A 15,057-nucleotide genomic window follows, 5' to 3' on the forward strand; every position below is an offset into this window, starting at 1 on the left:
CTAACCCAGCTGTTGCAAAATACTTGTAACACACACTACATGTCAAAAAGGCCAAACTACCCACCTTTAGATTTGCTTAGTATTTATTTAGATTAATTAACTACGTTTTAAAAGACTGAATTATGCAAAAATTATCCAGCAATGCAAAGTAGCTATAAAATAAAACTGTTTCACTCACTTCATACTGACAGTCTGGGGAAGAGTAGATGTTTAACTCTGGCAGGCTGCTGTCGTTGGGAGGCTGAGCAATGTGAAGTCTGGCAGAAATCTCAGCAAGAGATGGAACTCTGAAACAGCAACTTACATGGTCACTGCTGTCCTTATAACCAAGCAGAAAAACCAAATGTGTCTCAGTCTTCAACAAGTGCACACAAAGCAGATCTACCACACCAAGTGTCACCACAAGTTGTGAGCAAAATGGTGTAAGGAACTTGTTTATCCTGTCACAAAAAACTACGTAATATCCTCAATTCCCTCTCCTCTGAATATCGAGGGACATGGCACTAAGGAAAGTAGATGGGTTCAGTGAACACACTGCCTCACAGAGCATGCAAATATGCTGAGTGCCAGAAATGGGAAGAACAGATCTTCAAGAATACAATTCAGCTTCCTGCAAGTATTATGCTGTTGAAAAACACAGGGGGTTGGAAATCGTGAGGTATCCTTAAGACTTCTAAAATAAATTAGAAATACAGTTTTCCTACCATCTAAAATACAGTCAGGTTGTTCAACTTCCTAAGTGACAAATATATTTCAAACTGTATCATTTGATTTTGTCAGGACTATGCTGCTGAAGCAAACACAGGGCTGCTGTAATCCAAACCTTGGCTTCCAGGAGGAAGCCAGCATACAGAGCAACCACTGTTCTCCACTCATGACGGGGTCAATGATTATCCTGAGAATTTCAGACCAGCATATCTGACTTCTTTCTCAAGAAAATTAGTGAGGACCAGTAAGCAAACGTTTAGTAGGCATTCTTACTCTAGGAAAAGTCAAAACGACTTTGTTGCCAAGGGCAGAAAGGTAAATGAGGAAAAGATGCAGAAGTCAAACACTTAAGACTGGAGAAACTGTCACACATCAGAAATATTACCACAACAGGATGCAAATATTCTTCAAAAAACATATCAAAAAAGTTATTAATTGTTAAAGTTCTTACTTCGCTACAGTTATTGAGTCTTCATATGACCAGGGGATATGAAGTCTGTAAACACTAGGTTTTCTTTCTGAAATGGAACAGCAGTAAAAAAATATAAACTTGATTAAGAACTGACATTGCAGTACAGATCAGAGAACTTAGCAGCAAACAAAAAATGACATTTTTAAACTCAGGTTGTTATAGGACAAGACAGTGAGACATCAGTGTTTAAAGGATGAATAGTTATGAGAAGAGTTTTGCTTTTTGATATGAAACAAAACCTCAGTCTAATAAAATCCATCACTTTCCTTTTTTTGAAACAGGGTCCTTTAGCAACCCATCCTGTTTAAGCTTATGTAGCTCAACATTCAAATTTGAGTCCCATTATCAATATGCTTTTCTCAAGTAACACTTTCAATATAAGGCAGAATCCTGATGGAAATTCAACTTCCCTTCGCTGGGAAGTAAGAAAAACAAACATTAAAGGACTAATTCCTCATTTTCATTGATGGATCCTTCTTAAAGTGGGAAATGAGAGATATTAACAGACACATTTGAACAGATTATAACAGGATGGCCTAAACTCTATTGCATGAGAAGATTTTAGTTTCTACAAACTTTCAACAATTTGTTTTATAAATTTGTACTTTAGAAAACTTCTATTTACCTCTGAGTGACTGGCAATGGCTGTCTATATAAATTTTGAAAGCTTGATATATCTAGAACACAAAAAAGTAGCAGTCACTCACTTTTCTCCAGACAAACAGTTGGTCACATTACCTTAAAAACTTAAGTAGCATTCTTACTTGGTTGAAGTGTTGGAGCTGGACATTGTAAAGCAATCCAGTTGAATTTAATAGAATTTTGCTTGAAGAAAGCCCTATAAAGGATGTAATATTTTCACTAATTAGATAAAATTTTCTGAGAACTCAGATATTTTCTCTACATTTTCAGATTATTTCTTTTCCAGGGGAATTACACACTTTCATATCTATTAGTCTAAACCCCCACATTTCTTATTTCTTTGTTACTAACAAAAGCTGTGTTAGCTTTAGTGAAAACAACTCCCAAAAATCTCCTGACCTGACTTTTTTGGCAAATATATTATCCAAAGGTTAGCTATATTAGTTTTCCTTTCTTTCCAAAAGCAATATGCTATACTTACCAAATGAAAAAAGATATGTTACAGGGAGTTGTACTGTTCTGGACTCCTCTTTGAAGAATTCACAGCCCAAAGTATACTGCAATTGAGGATATTAAAAACAGATCTAAACCAAGCACAAGACTAGAAAACCTTTGTATTTGCAAATTACATTTCCCAAGTGATCTCTATCTTTGCTTACCCTGAACATTATGCATTACTAATTTCACTGCAAGATGCCTCTGTCACAACTATCTGAAGATACACTCAGAGAAGAACATCACGCTCACTTGTGCTGTGAATAATTTCTTGGATCATGGATTATTATACCGGAGACTCAGAGACTGCATTTGTGTCACAGAAAGCAATGTCAGATCTGATTAGACTGGAAATTCCAATTCAGTATTCTGCCATTTCCAGTTAGTCCTGGAAATGGCAGATCCAGATGGATCTACAGAAAGGTCTGCCAGATACAGATGGGTAACACTAGGCTTTCAAATGTCCCTCTTACTGGGATCCTGAGAGCTCTTGATGAAAAGATACCCATGTCATTTGTGAGACTCAAACTGTTGAACTCTGCACAACTCAGTCTGCTGCATCTTCCGTGGTTTAAGAGCTTGCAGAGCTATCTGATCTATGCTTCCCAGAATCCAGGTGTGGTGCCTTCAATTATCTATATTTTCTGCTAACCTGGGTAAGAGAAATGACTGTTCAAAGGTACGAACATTCAGGAAAACAATCAGAGTATTAAGAAAAACAAGGAAGATTACCATTGGAATCTCCAAGAACTCTAAGAACTGATTTGAGAACTGTGGCTTTGTATGTATTTCATACAAAGTGCTATTCATGCCTTGTTGTTTGGTATTTTATGAAAGAGTTTCTGAGCTTACAGAAGCTAACAAAAGCTACTTTCAAACCACACCACAGTGTGGGTCTATTGTTTCTCAAAGAAACTTAGCATATGTTTAATATACTTCCTTTTCTTCCTGTCATAGCACCGCAAATTTATGAGTAGACTAAGCAAGCAACTTCTGAATGTCGTATTTTTTACCTTATTGCCAACTGCAGGTGGCACCTGAATGACAATGTGGGACAAAGAAGGATAGTCCACAAGTTTCAGCATTACAACCTTAAAAAGGGAGGAAAAAAGAAAAGGAAAGAAAGAAGAAGAAAAGTCATTACTGAACATACTCCTTAGCTTGCCCCTTGCCAGTTCCAGTTGTACCCTCTTGTACCCTCTTCCCATGGAATACAGCCTGTTCCAATGCTCTTAACAGAACAGCTCCTTCCCTATGACTTGCAACCACCCCCTGAAGCACCTCTCCCTCCTACAAGTCAGGTACACACTAACCTTGGTGGTTGGAAGTAACTCAGCTCTCCAGGATAAATCAGCAGCTTCCAGGCTGTAAAAATTAATGAACATTAAAGGATGAACATATTCATTATGCGGGCCCAGCATTATGGCAGTGGATTAATATACCAGCTTCTCTCTCTCTCTGAATTAACATTTTAAATTGAGAAATTTGGGTGTGCTGCCACTACAGAAATTTATCAAACTACAAATTTCAGATAGTGCAAATTTTGTTTGTGCAAAACCAAACCAAGCAAAGGCTCCAACCCTCTCATACAGAAAACCTGAAGCATGCATTAGCAGGCAACTTCAGACACAAAAATGTAAACTTTTCACGAGCTAAAACTGCACTAGCATTGAATTATCATGTGGTTTTATTAGCATCTGTTAAACATCAAAAGCATAAATTTTCCTATGGAAATACTTAAAATATACCATATAAATAAAATATTCTGTTAGCTGTTAAAGAGTTTGCAGCAGTTCTAGAATGTGTTCACACACTGAACTGCAACACATCTGTTCAGTCACTTCAAGTTTTGATTTTTTGAACACCAGAATACTGCTGCTTCTCTAAATAGTGTTCATGACCTCAGGACACAGTCCACAGCAAACCCACTATTATTAGATGAGGTTTAAGTAGCAGTGCTGAACTGGGCTAACATACACTTCATGCTGATCCAAGTTATACAAAGGAGTAACAGCCAACTTCTTGGATCAGGAAAAAGTATTTCTGACATGTGGCTATCTGCTGGAGGCAAGACTCTGGCTGTACACCTCAGTGATCCCAGAACAGATAAGTACTTTGCTAGTTCAATTTTGCCTGAAAGCTTTCCCTAATTTGAAGAGTAGATTGAATTTACTTTGAGTTTATTTTAAAAATGTAAGCTAAGACAATGTTTTAAATCCATTTTGTAATGACTGTCATAACAAATAACAACTAAACCACCCACCCTTCTAAATATTTTTAGGACAGTAGCAATTTTGAAATAAGAAAAAAAGATGCTTTAATCCACTCCTTTGAAGGCTCTGTGTAACATTTGACATCTTTTGTCACAGGATTCCAAAGAAATAGAATGACAGAGTGTTTTGGGTTGAAAAGGACATTAAAAACCATCTAGTTCTAACAGCTCTGCCATGGGCAGGAACACTCTCTACTAGACCAGGTTACTCAGGACCCCATCCAACCTGACCTGGAACATCTCCAGGGATGGGACATCCACAGCCTCCGTGGGGGAGCTGCTCCAATGCCTCACCACCCTCACAGTGAACAACTTCTCACTAATACCCAATCTAAGCCTGCCCTGTCAGTTTAAAGCCACTACCCCTTGTTCTGTTACCTCATGCCCTTGTGAAAGGTCCCTCTCCAGCTCTTGCTATGGAGGTCAAAAATACAGCTCCATGAAGGAGAATATCACCTATTTTAAGAAAAGCTATTCTTTCCTGTTTTCCTGGTGATATAGAAAGCATGAATTATTTACAATAACAATTTTACTTCCCAATCCCTTCCTACCAAGGATAATTTATACGCTTTAAATTCAAACACAGTCTCACAAAACCCATTTGAATAAAGAACTGGAACTATTCATACTCACCACATTGATGAATTAGTGTTCATGCAGCCATAAATCCAGCTACTTGTGTCCTGTAAAGTCAATACCATAAAATACTACATTACCTATGTGTGATTGCATTGATAAATATATTAAAAATACTGATTGCTTCGAACAATGCAGGGGTTAAAACTGATGATAATTAAAGGACTGATATCATAATCTTGCAATTATAATTGCAAGGACAGAAAGGTGAAGCTTTAGAGGGAATGGTGGGGGTTTTTAGGAACGATTTGAAATAACTTCCATTTGCCACCCTTTGTATGAATAAATACAAGGTTAAGCAAACAAGCTTTCATAATTTCTCTTTAAAAAATATCCACCTTACGCATCATGTTTAATCTCTTCTAACTAAAAGAAACATCTCAAGGTTCTATTTTAAGCAGTAGAGGAATACTTTAGATATTTAATGTCCTACTGCTCCGTCCCTTGAGTATTTAAGTGCTCTGATAGCACCATGATGCAGCTCTCAGAGATTTGTTTTGTACCTCCCTCCTCCTCTCAAGCTGTACTAGGCATGTGTTTCAGACATTATAACAAGGGCAAAAGTTAATCTAACAAAGCACAGCCAAGATCACAAGATACACGTAAGCACTGACTGTGCCACCGAGAAGGACAATTAGAAAAGCACCAAGCACAGACAATTGCTCACAATGGTGGTGTGAATGGCATCTTTGGCAAGGAGAGGAGGGGCAGCAGGGACAGGCAGGATGAAACAGGAAAGCATCTCAATTTTCTTGCCACTAATGTAAAATACATGATTCTGAAAAGCATATTTATCCAGCTTTAATTTGCCAAGTGATTAATTTCATTCTTGTATTAAAAAACAACAACAACAACAACAAAAACTTGGCTGAATGTATGTGTCTCAAGATAAAAGCAAAAGAAATGCACATTATGGTGCTTCCTCTCCATAGGAGACAACTGGAGTGGTGCTGTCTCCTCATCTGTCTTCCATTCACTTTCCCTGCGTAGTGAAAGATCTCTGTAGCCTTTCAGGCTCACTTAAATTTTATTATGGGAAAGCAAACCTATAAACAGCTTTCCTAAATTAGAAGTATGGCAAAAACACAGCAGTACTAAAAACTTCTTCCTTCAAAACCATCAATACAGAACTGCACTAAATTAAAGGACCCAGTAATGCAGAGCTAAATTGAAGAGTTGGAAAGAAAACATTTGAGGTTCAGGTGGCACTGAAGATTTCAGATCTTGAATTCTAAGTGTGACACACTAAAGCAGGTAGTACCTCTGACATGCATTAGGCTGTGATTGTAAATGGATGGCAGCAATTTCAACAGCTGCTCATTAACTGTCTTAGAACTGCAGCAAATGGAAGTTAAAAAAACCCACATCTTTATAAACCAGCTCCAGACATTAAAGAAGTATTTTCTCACCAACATACTATTTTCACAGTAAACATGACTGTATGATTTTCTGTGGCTTTCAAGAGGAAATGAGAAATATTTTCCATCAGAATCCTTAAAAAAAAAAAAGCTCATTAGTAAAAAACCACCACAAACCCCCCAACAAAACAACCAAAACAAAAATAAAAATATAAACATAAGAACACAATGGGAGAAAAAATACTTACATTGTAAACTGAGTAAGTCCATTTTGAGCCTTTGACTGTAATCCACATGAAAGCTCCTAAAAATGAATATTTTAGTATGCTGCACTACAAGAATGCTGCACTACAAGAATGATTGTCCTTACATCCAAAATCTTGTATTTTACTGATCACCAAGGTCTTATCTGCTATCTCAACATGGATGTAAACTTTATGTGATTTAATCAACAGAGGATTGCTACTGCTTACAATTACATGCAACAGTTATCATCAGTTACACAGGAAACAATAAAGCCCTAGGATCCTGTTACTAATTACTAATGGCAAAATAAAAAACCCCATGGATCTTGAAACAAAATAAAGGCAACAAAACAAATAAACCAAAAAATTATTCATGTAATTATAGGGTGACTGATTAATGATGAGGCAACATTAGAAACAGTCCCAGTCTTTGTTCCTGTCTGAAGGACAGAAGGGTATTTTGAAACTTAGTGAAAAGATTTACTATTAACAAAGGAGTATCACTGAATCCTATTTGAAAGAAAACTGCTGCACACCTGTGAGGTTTGTAAAAGCTTCAGGATTTTCCTCAAACATCTTTGCAGGGTGTCTCACAAAGTGGTGATTCAGTACAGACATTCTCTTCTTTGGGTCCTCAGTTATCTAAAACAAGAGTACATCATCAATTTTTTCCCAAAGTGTGTGACTTAAGATCATCTCATGATCACAGCTAGCAATACAGTTTTGTGGGTGGAAGGCAGGAAAGATTGCTATAAGTCATTGAGCCCCTTTCTGTCCTGAATCCAATACTCTGTAGTGTCATCAATAGTCAATCACTGCAATACAGAAAATCTACACATTATAAAGCACAGCCAAAACTTTTGGGAGTTTTACATTCTCACCTACCCGTAACACTAGGAAAGCATTCTATTAAACTTTACTTATACACACAGGTGCATTCCTCCTGAAAGGACACTTAGGCCAGAGCTTAAGAAAAATTCGCACATTTAGGCTAATCTAAGTTCACATATCCAGCTGTATAGCTACACTGGGATGCACTTTTGTTTGGGGTTTTGCTTTTTCCAAATAAACCTTCCACGCCTAATCTTCGTCTACTCCACTTTCCAAAACTCTGGCCATTACAATTTATTTCTGGAAAGTCTTACCTTCTAGCACAGTCAGTGCTGCAGAACAACTGTACTCCTCTTTTTGTGTCTCTAAATTACACATTGACATATACATGAAAAACTAAAGGAGTCTTTCCCAACTAGCTTCAGAAGGAACACCTGAAATCCTTCCTCTTCCGTGTCTTGCGCTCTGCTCTTATGTACACATTGAAAGGTCAAATTCACAGCTACACATCTAACAAAATCTGTTTATCCTGGTACAAGGTCAACTGAACCTGCTGCTTTATGGAAGAAATGTTCAGCCCACAACTCAGCTATATAGCATCAAGCAGTCAATAATGAAAACTGAACTGACATCTTGTTATTTCTGACTCTTTGGTCAAACACCACAAAGGGATTTTGCAGTGATTGGTACAAAATGGATGCGATTTTCTCAGCATGACTTAGAGTAAGCAAAAAAAAGTTTTCTGTATAATAGGGAAATATTTATCCTGATTAAACATTCTGAGATGGGAGAAGAAAGTGTCATGGGTAAATATACAGACCTGCCTTGTGTTTTCATCTATGAGATCAAAGAAAGCTCTAATGGTAGCCAGGATCAGTTCTTTGCACCTAGAAGGCAGAATAAGTAAAATTAAATCTATAAAGGAAAGACCTAGGGTGATAAAACTGGTCAGAAGAGACTTCACCATAATACTAAACTGAAGTTAAATTATGGTAGAAAGTGATAACAGTAGAGAAGAGAGCTATGCACAATCAGTCAATTAACCTTTGTTCATTATCTTACCACACTATAGAGAGATGGTCAGTTGAGGCCCAAGCTCTAGGCACAGCTGAGCTCTGTTTAGGTGAAGAAAAAGGTTAAACTTTTGTTAGTACTCAACATTCTAAAATTATATGGAAACCTTTCCCCTCCTTATTTAAACGTATTTGCACAATTATTATAAAAATCAGCCTTTATCTTAAGAGTTTCAGGGCCTAGGGTACAACAGAATGACTTCTTCAGTCACCAATCTTGTAAGCTTTGATGCATGTGACAAGATGAAAATTATAAAACAAAATTACCAAATTATCTATGTTAGATAGCAGAGACCAATGGTGAAAGAGCAGAAAATGGGAGTGGAGGAAACTTACCAAAAATTTCTTCAAAGACTGCTTCTATGACTAATCTTACTATTTTAATAACTGATCCTGGCACACGAGAATAGAAGCATACCAACAAAAGCTGCCGTTGAGAAACCAAGGGCGTCCCCAACAGAGAGAACCATCAGAACACCACAAAGAAAAAACTGGACAGTCTGAAGCTATTACTTGGCTTTAAATGGATTTCATATATCACATTTTAGGGACTAACAAGATCAAAAAAAATCTCCACAAAAGAAACTCATCAACCTATTGCTCAATGTGAATCAAATAAGCTATGAACTATTAATGCATCTCTCATGGGAAGGAAAAAAAACAAACTGAACAGCAACAACCACAATACAACCTCCAAAACTAAACAACAAAAACCAGAAAGAACTGGTACCACTGTTCTCATGCAAAATTCTGGTCACCAACACTCAAGAGAAATGAAAGTAGAGCAGATGCAGAGAAGGGTTACTAGGACAAAGGGAATGCAGAGTTAATCCTCTTAGCCTAGCAGGATCTGAGCTGAGCTTATTTATAGACAGCTTTCTGTACAACACACAGGGAAGTAAACACCAAGGGAATGACAGCTATTTCATGTAACATTTTAAGCAGATGTCAGAAGAAAGGCATTAAAAAACTGGCTTCTGCAGTAAAAGGGAAGTTGGAAATTACAAATTTTCCCCAGTCCTATGAGGGTTTTCCAGCTTCTCCATGTAGGGAACAAGTTGATGCAGAGGGGATGGAACAACAAACCTAAATACTTTCTGATGACCCTTGATTAATTTTGGAAGGATAGATGCCTTAAAAAGCAGAAAATTTGACTTGATGATCCTCTACATCCTTTCTATTCTTAAATTCTTTTAAAAACAACAAATACAAAAAGAATATGCCATGCCAGGGCTCTCTTTTATAACAGAACACTCTACCTCTATAGTACATATTCTCCCTTACACATCTCTTGCAAAAACACGGGGAAATAAAACTTGAGTTCTGGAGCAGAAGTGCAAGCAGGTGGTAAGAAGAAACAGTACCAAGTGATAGATAATTCCAATCAGTGCCACACATACTCCTCTAGTGGAGGCTCACTTAGACTACATCAACTATTTATGATTTTATAACCAAACAGTATCCATTTAGTGTTTTAACATGCAGTATTTTCATATTTATTTACACTATGCTGCCCATATAGACACTGATACATGCATTACACAAATAACTATCTAACACAGTTCCATGCAAAACCAAAAAAACAGTTTTCTTTTTTACCACAACAGATAAGGCACTGTCATGTTGACTCAATCTTGGTAGAAAAGCCAGTCCTGAACGAACTTGGTAATCTCTGAATCCTCCCGCCACAGAAAGGGTAGTTAAATTTCTTAAATCTTGGGCCTTTAGAATCCAATGATTGTTTACAGCTGTATAAAAATCTATAAAATATATTAAAATCAATCAAAATTTTCCCATAAGCCTATTCGATACACAAAAAAGAGCTATATAAACATTAACTAAAAGTTTCTGTTAGCCCCCCTGGAGATATTTGAGCTGTGATTATCACTTGATTCATGTAATAGAGGAAAATGATTGTTTTAACATGAAGAGGTAGCGGTTAGGAAAGACAGATACATTTTCTGTATCAGCTGAGCAGATATATTGTTAAAGCAGCAATCCATAGGTTTATTTGAAAAACAGATACACATTTACTTGAAGTCCAGAAACAGTCAGTAAGGAAGAAGCATTGCACTGAAATCAACTGTAGGATAGAGAATTAATACAAGCACAATAAATCAAATCCAGCAGCTAAAGATAATCCATTCCTCTTGGGTGTCACAGAGAATAATGAGAATTAATGTCTATTCTCTTTCCTTCACCAATTCCCTCAGTATCTACATGTAGCAGCACAATTATCACTAAACACATATTTAATCAGTATTATTTAATCAAATCTAGCTTTTCAGGAAGTGTTTACTACATGTGTAATGATTATACTTTATTTTTATGCCACAGTTATTTAGGTGAGGGAAAATACAATCTTTCTTTGTAAAAATTTAAAATATATAAATATATCTTTATTTATATTCTCACCTCTACAACGTTTGGGTATGAAAAATATTACATTTAACGCCTTCTACAGAACTAACACTGTCTCATTCAGCAAAGATAAAAGTCTTTACAGAGGTCAAGTTTTAAAAAAGGAGAGAAAAAAGAAAGAAAATACGTCATTCACTGGAAAGCTTACAAATTTAGTAACATGCCCTGCAACTTATTAAATTACAAATTATTGAGAGCTCCAGGCCTCACACAGAAACTCAAGTCCACATAATCCATTTTATATGACACTTGACTTTCTCTGAGTATCCTGGCACCCTCAACTACCTGAATAACAAAGTAACAGATTCATTACAGTAAATAAAGCAGCACATTTTGCTGTTGATTTGCAAGAATCTCCCCACTAAAGCTTGAGAGGCTCAATAAAGAAATACAACGTGATTAAACAACTGCAATACTCACCGGTAAGATATTTGTCTAAAGGCATTACAGGTGCAACATGAGGTGTGGCTTGTGTAATGAGCAGGTTTATAAGTTCAGGCTTAAAATTCTTCAGAGTGAGCAATGCTCTTGCAACAAGACCACCCATGGAATGCCCAACTATTGCTACACTGCTCGGTGCAAATTCTCGATCCTTCAGCAAAGAGCAATCAGACACATCAGAAACAGATCTGACATTGAACTGTTCTTATTAGCTGTAGATTTTATCCCCCCCAAATTAGCTTATGGTCTTTCAAGGACAACATTAATTAGCATCAACTTAACAAGTTTACAAACTGAATAAAAATTTACTTGCTATCTCATGAAAATGTGCTTAATATGAAGTATCCAGCTCAAAAGGAAACATTGTGTAGCTAGCTTGTGTAAGCTTAATATACTTAAGCTTATTTTAATTTCTGAGACTTTTAGGACAGAGGACATCAAAGAACTTTCCCAGAGAAAACTGGCTGTAAGGCAATGCTACATGAATATTTTAATAAGCTACAGGCATTTATGTCTCTACTAGAAAAAGGCCTCCATTGTGTATGGACTTATTTAGAAATACAACACAGAACCTCACCAAAGCTTTGGGGTTGTCACAAGTACTAAAAATCTCTTAAAGAAAAGCAATTCTCTACTGCATTATTGTCACCTTCAAATATCTACACACATTTTCAAGTCTCCCTCCCCTACTCATCACTCTTCAGTTTTGCAGCAGGAAAGGCAGCCAGAATTCCATTCCCAAATGGAAGTACATTACTCAGCACGTGTCACTACTTACCCTGTACAACTTCAGAATTACTTTTATGCACTCATGGACAAACTTGGTCTGTCGTTGCAGGCTACCACCATACAATGCAACCAACTCCTCATTAAAGTTGACACTGAAGAAATTAAAATGATACTTGAAGTCAACATCTTCTGCTTTTCTAAGTGCAATGGAGCCAAGGGAACGTACTAGGAAAAGAAACCACATCAATTAGAACAGTCCAACAGCCACTGCTTAGCACCATTTTAGCAGAAAAACACATAAATACATAATCAATTCAGAAACAAGTACATTAAATCCATTGTTGACCTCAAGCCATTTATAAAAGACATTCAAAACCAAACCATCTCTTTTCAGCTTACTGCTGACTAGAGAGGTATTTTATGTCAAGAACAAATTTTTACAAGCAGCAAGGATTGCTCCACCTTAGGGCTGCCTTTCTTATCTCCCTCGCACCTTCTTATTACCACCAGGACAAGAAGGCATTCTTGATTTCAACTGTAGAGGCATTCCTACTGCTATGCTTTCCTAAAACTCCTTTGAAGGCCATCAACTCCAAGACAACATTCCAAAATACCACTAAGATAAGTATGGAGGGCTGTAAAACCAAACCCTAAAGGACACTTGTCCATCTAAAACCTTGAGTGAGAAAATGTTCACTTTCCAAGGTCTTGCCTCTGACCTGTCTTCCATGTCTAACCCTGGCCACTATCTAATACAGCCTTTAGTGTCCAGAATTGTCCCCAAGTTTCCACAGAGACAATGCAGGATGGGAACAATACCAGCTGCAAATAAGAAGGCACAGTAGCAGAAGAAGAAAATAAAAGAGAAAGTTCCAAAAGTGCCTGTATAAAATAACAGATGGTCATAAAGGTGTGCCCAAATCCAGCACATAGGAGCAAGATTCTCCTAGACTACAACAGGTTGAGAGAACTGCAGAACCCTCCGTCTCAGATCATCTTTTACTCAAAGTCTGAATTTTGCGCTTTTTACAAATTTCATTTTAGTGCCCAAGATGACAAATTACCATCACTTTCAAAAGTGCCTGCAACACATCAAAAACCCCTGAAGGTGGGTTGTGAGTGAAGCTCTTCTTTCAAGTGAAAGGACAAAAGGATGTTCCGAAGTTGCACTAGGGAACATTTATATTGAATCTTAGGAAATGTTTTTTCCCAAAAAGTGTGGCTGGACATTGGAACTTGCTGCACAAGGCAGTGGTGGAGTTGCCATCCCTGGAGGCATTTGAAACCCTTGTAGATGTGGCATTCAGGGACATGGCTTAGTGGTGGGCTTGGCAGTGCTGGTTAAATGCTTGCATTCCATGATGTTAAAGGTCCTTTCCAACCTAGATGATTCTATGAAAATAACAAGGCCAGCAAAGGCAGCAGCACCACTTATGAATATATTTTAAACAACTAAGAAAACTACAATAGCAACACCTCTGCTCATCTAGGCATCAGAATACAACCATGTTATCTCCCAATAAATTCTGAAGAAAGTATGAATTAATATGAATTAATTTTAAGAAAAGTTTTGCAAAATGCACAGATGTATTGCCAGTCTCCCTAAATCCACTCCAAAAAGAACATTACTAAAATATGTATTGCTCCTATAGCATGTGGTACTTCTACTCACCTAGTTTATTTGTTCTTCAGAAATTTCCTTTTGATTCCTAAAATGCCCTGAGAGTACCATTCTATTTCCTGCATAGTGATGTACTGCCGTGTGTTTATAGAGACAGCATTAATTCACAGATTTGCAATATTTGATGCATAATCACAAAAGTCCATATGGCACCTCTCATAATCATTATGTTAGTAATCTTCTTTTGATGCTATTGTGCCTGGAAGACTGTATGGGTTTTCTGAAAGTACTTATTGGTAAAATATTTTACACTGTTATAAGCTAAGCAACTATGTTCTCAAAAAATCCCAGCTCTCTAAAGGTTCTCTGAAATCGGGAAAATTAATCATCAAGTTTAGTGCTAATATAAGGAGAAATTATCACAGTAAGACATGAGGGTTCAGACTGTGCCAGTTTTCCCCACACACACACATCCCTTTTCTAACACCACGAGAGTGTTATTTACTGTTTCAAAGCACATTTTAGGGAACAAAAATAACAGTCTGACAAACCCAGACTGGAAGGAATAGCAGGTACCAAAGTAAACACTGAAACACAAAACTTCACATACCATTAGCTTTGGTATTCAGAATGAAAAAATAAAAATGCTTTAAAAATATTACTGCTCTTCATCTGGCTTCTAGAAACATAAGAGGGAAAACAAAGAGGCTACATGTAAAGCAAAGATGATGTTAAGGGAAAAACACCCCTACATAAAGATGTGGGGAATAATGAAACTAGAGGGCAAGCTTAGATGATGCTGCTTTCTATAGCATGTAATTCCTTTTCATCACAGATGACAGATGGTTCAGTTTCTCCTAATCAAATTCAGGTCATGCTTTATTTGGCATTAACTGCACTAAACATTGTTCAAATCAAAACCAACTAGATGTTTGCAATCAAAAGTACAGCAAGGGTGCAGTGCTGCCAGAGGACAGCATAAACTGTAATATTTCTGGCTTTCAAAAGGCTTGCTCCAGAGAAATATTATAGCATAACCATTCGACTGATTTCAAACAATAATCATGTATCTTGACTGTTTGAAATTAAACAGACATTTAATATGATCAACTG

At 37.0% G+C, this 15,057-nt stretch overlaps 1 protein-coding gene across 2 annotated transcripts in view; it reads right to left on the bottom strand.

Moving 5' to 3' along the window:
* PGAP1 (post-GPI attachment to proteins inositol deacylase 1) overlaps positions 1-15,057 on the bottom strand; it is a 29,994-nt gene that overhangs the window by 10,388 nt on the left and 4,549 nt on the right. Inside the window, exons 3-18 of one of the 2 annotated variants that reach the window (XM_015634342.3) lie at positions 12,373-12,548; positions 11,574-11,745; positions 10,332-10,492; positions 8,722-8,774; positions 8,480-8,546; positions 7,365-7,470; positions 6,832-6,887; positions 6,635-6,718; positions 5,223-5,272; positions 3,631-3,682; positions 3,331-3,408; positions 2,304-2,379; positions 1,945-2,018; positions 1,806-1,857; positions 1,160-1,226; positions 179-287 (exon numbers count right to left, since the gene is read on the bottom strand). In XM_015634342.3, coding sequence (XP_015489828.1) covers positions 179-287; positions 1,160-1,226; positions 1,806-1,857; positions 1,945-2,018; positions 2,304-2,379; positions 3,331-3,408; positions 3,631-3,682; positions 5,223-5,272; positions 6,635-6,718; positions 6,832-6,887; positions 7,365-7,470; positions 8,480-8,546; positions 8,722-8,774; positions 10,332-10,492; positions 11,574-11,745; positions 12,373-12,548 — 1,433 coding nt within the window. Of the gene's footprint in view, positions 1-178; positions 288-1,159; positions 1,227-1,805; positions 1,858-1,944; positions 2,019-2,303; positions 2,380-3,330; positions 3,409-3,630; positions 3,683-5,222; positions 5,273-6,634; positions 6,719-6,831; positions 6,888-7,364; positions 7,471-8,479; positions 8,547-8,721; positions 8,775-10,331; positions 10,493-11,573; positions 11,746-12,372; positions 12,549-15,057 lie in introns of those variants that run through there. The other variant, XM_019007374.2, reaches the window with a different exon arrangement.

The sequence above is a fragment of the Parus major genome, chromosome 7, assembly GCF_001522545.3.
Source record: "Parus major isolate Abel chromosome 7, Parus_major1.1, whole genome shotgun sequence".
Taxonomy (NCBI): Eukaryota; Metazoa; Chordata; class Aves; order Passeriformes; family Paridae; genus Parus; species Parus major.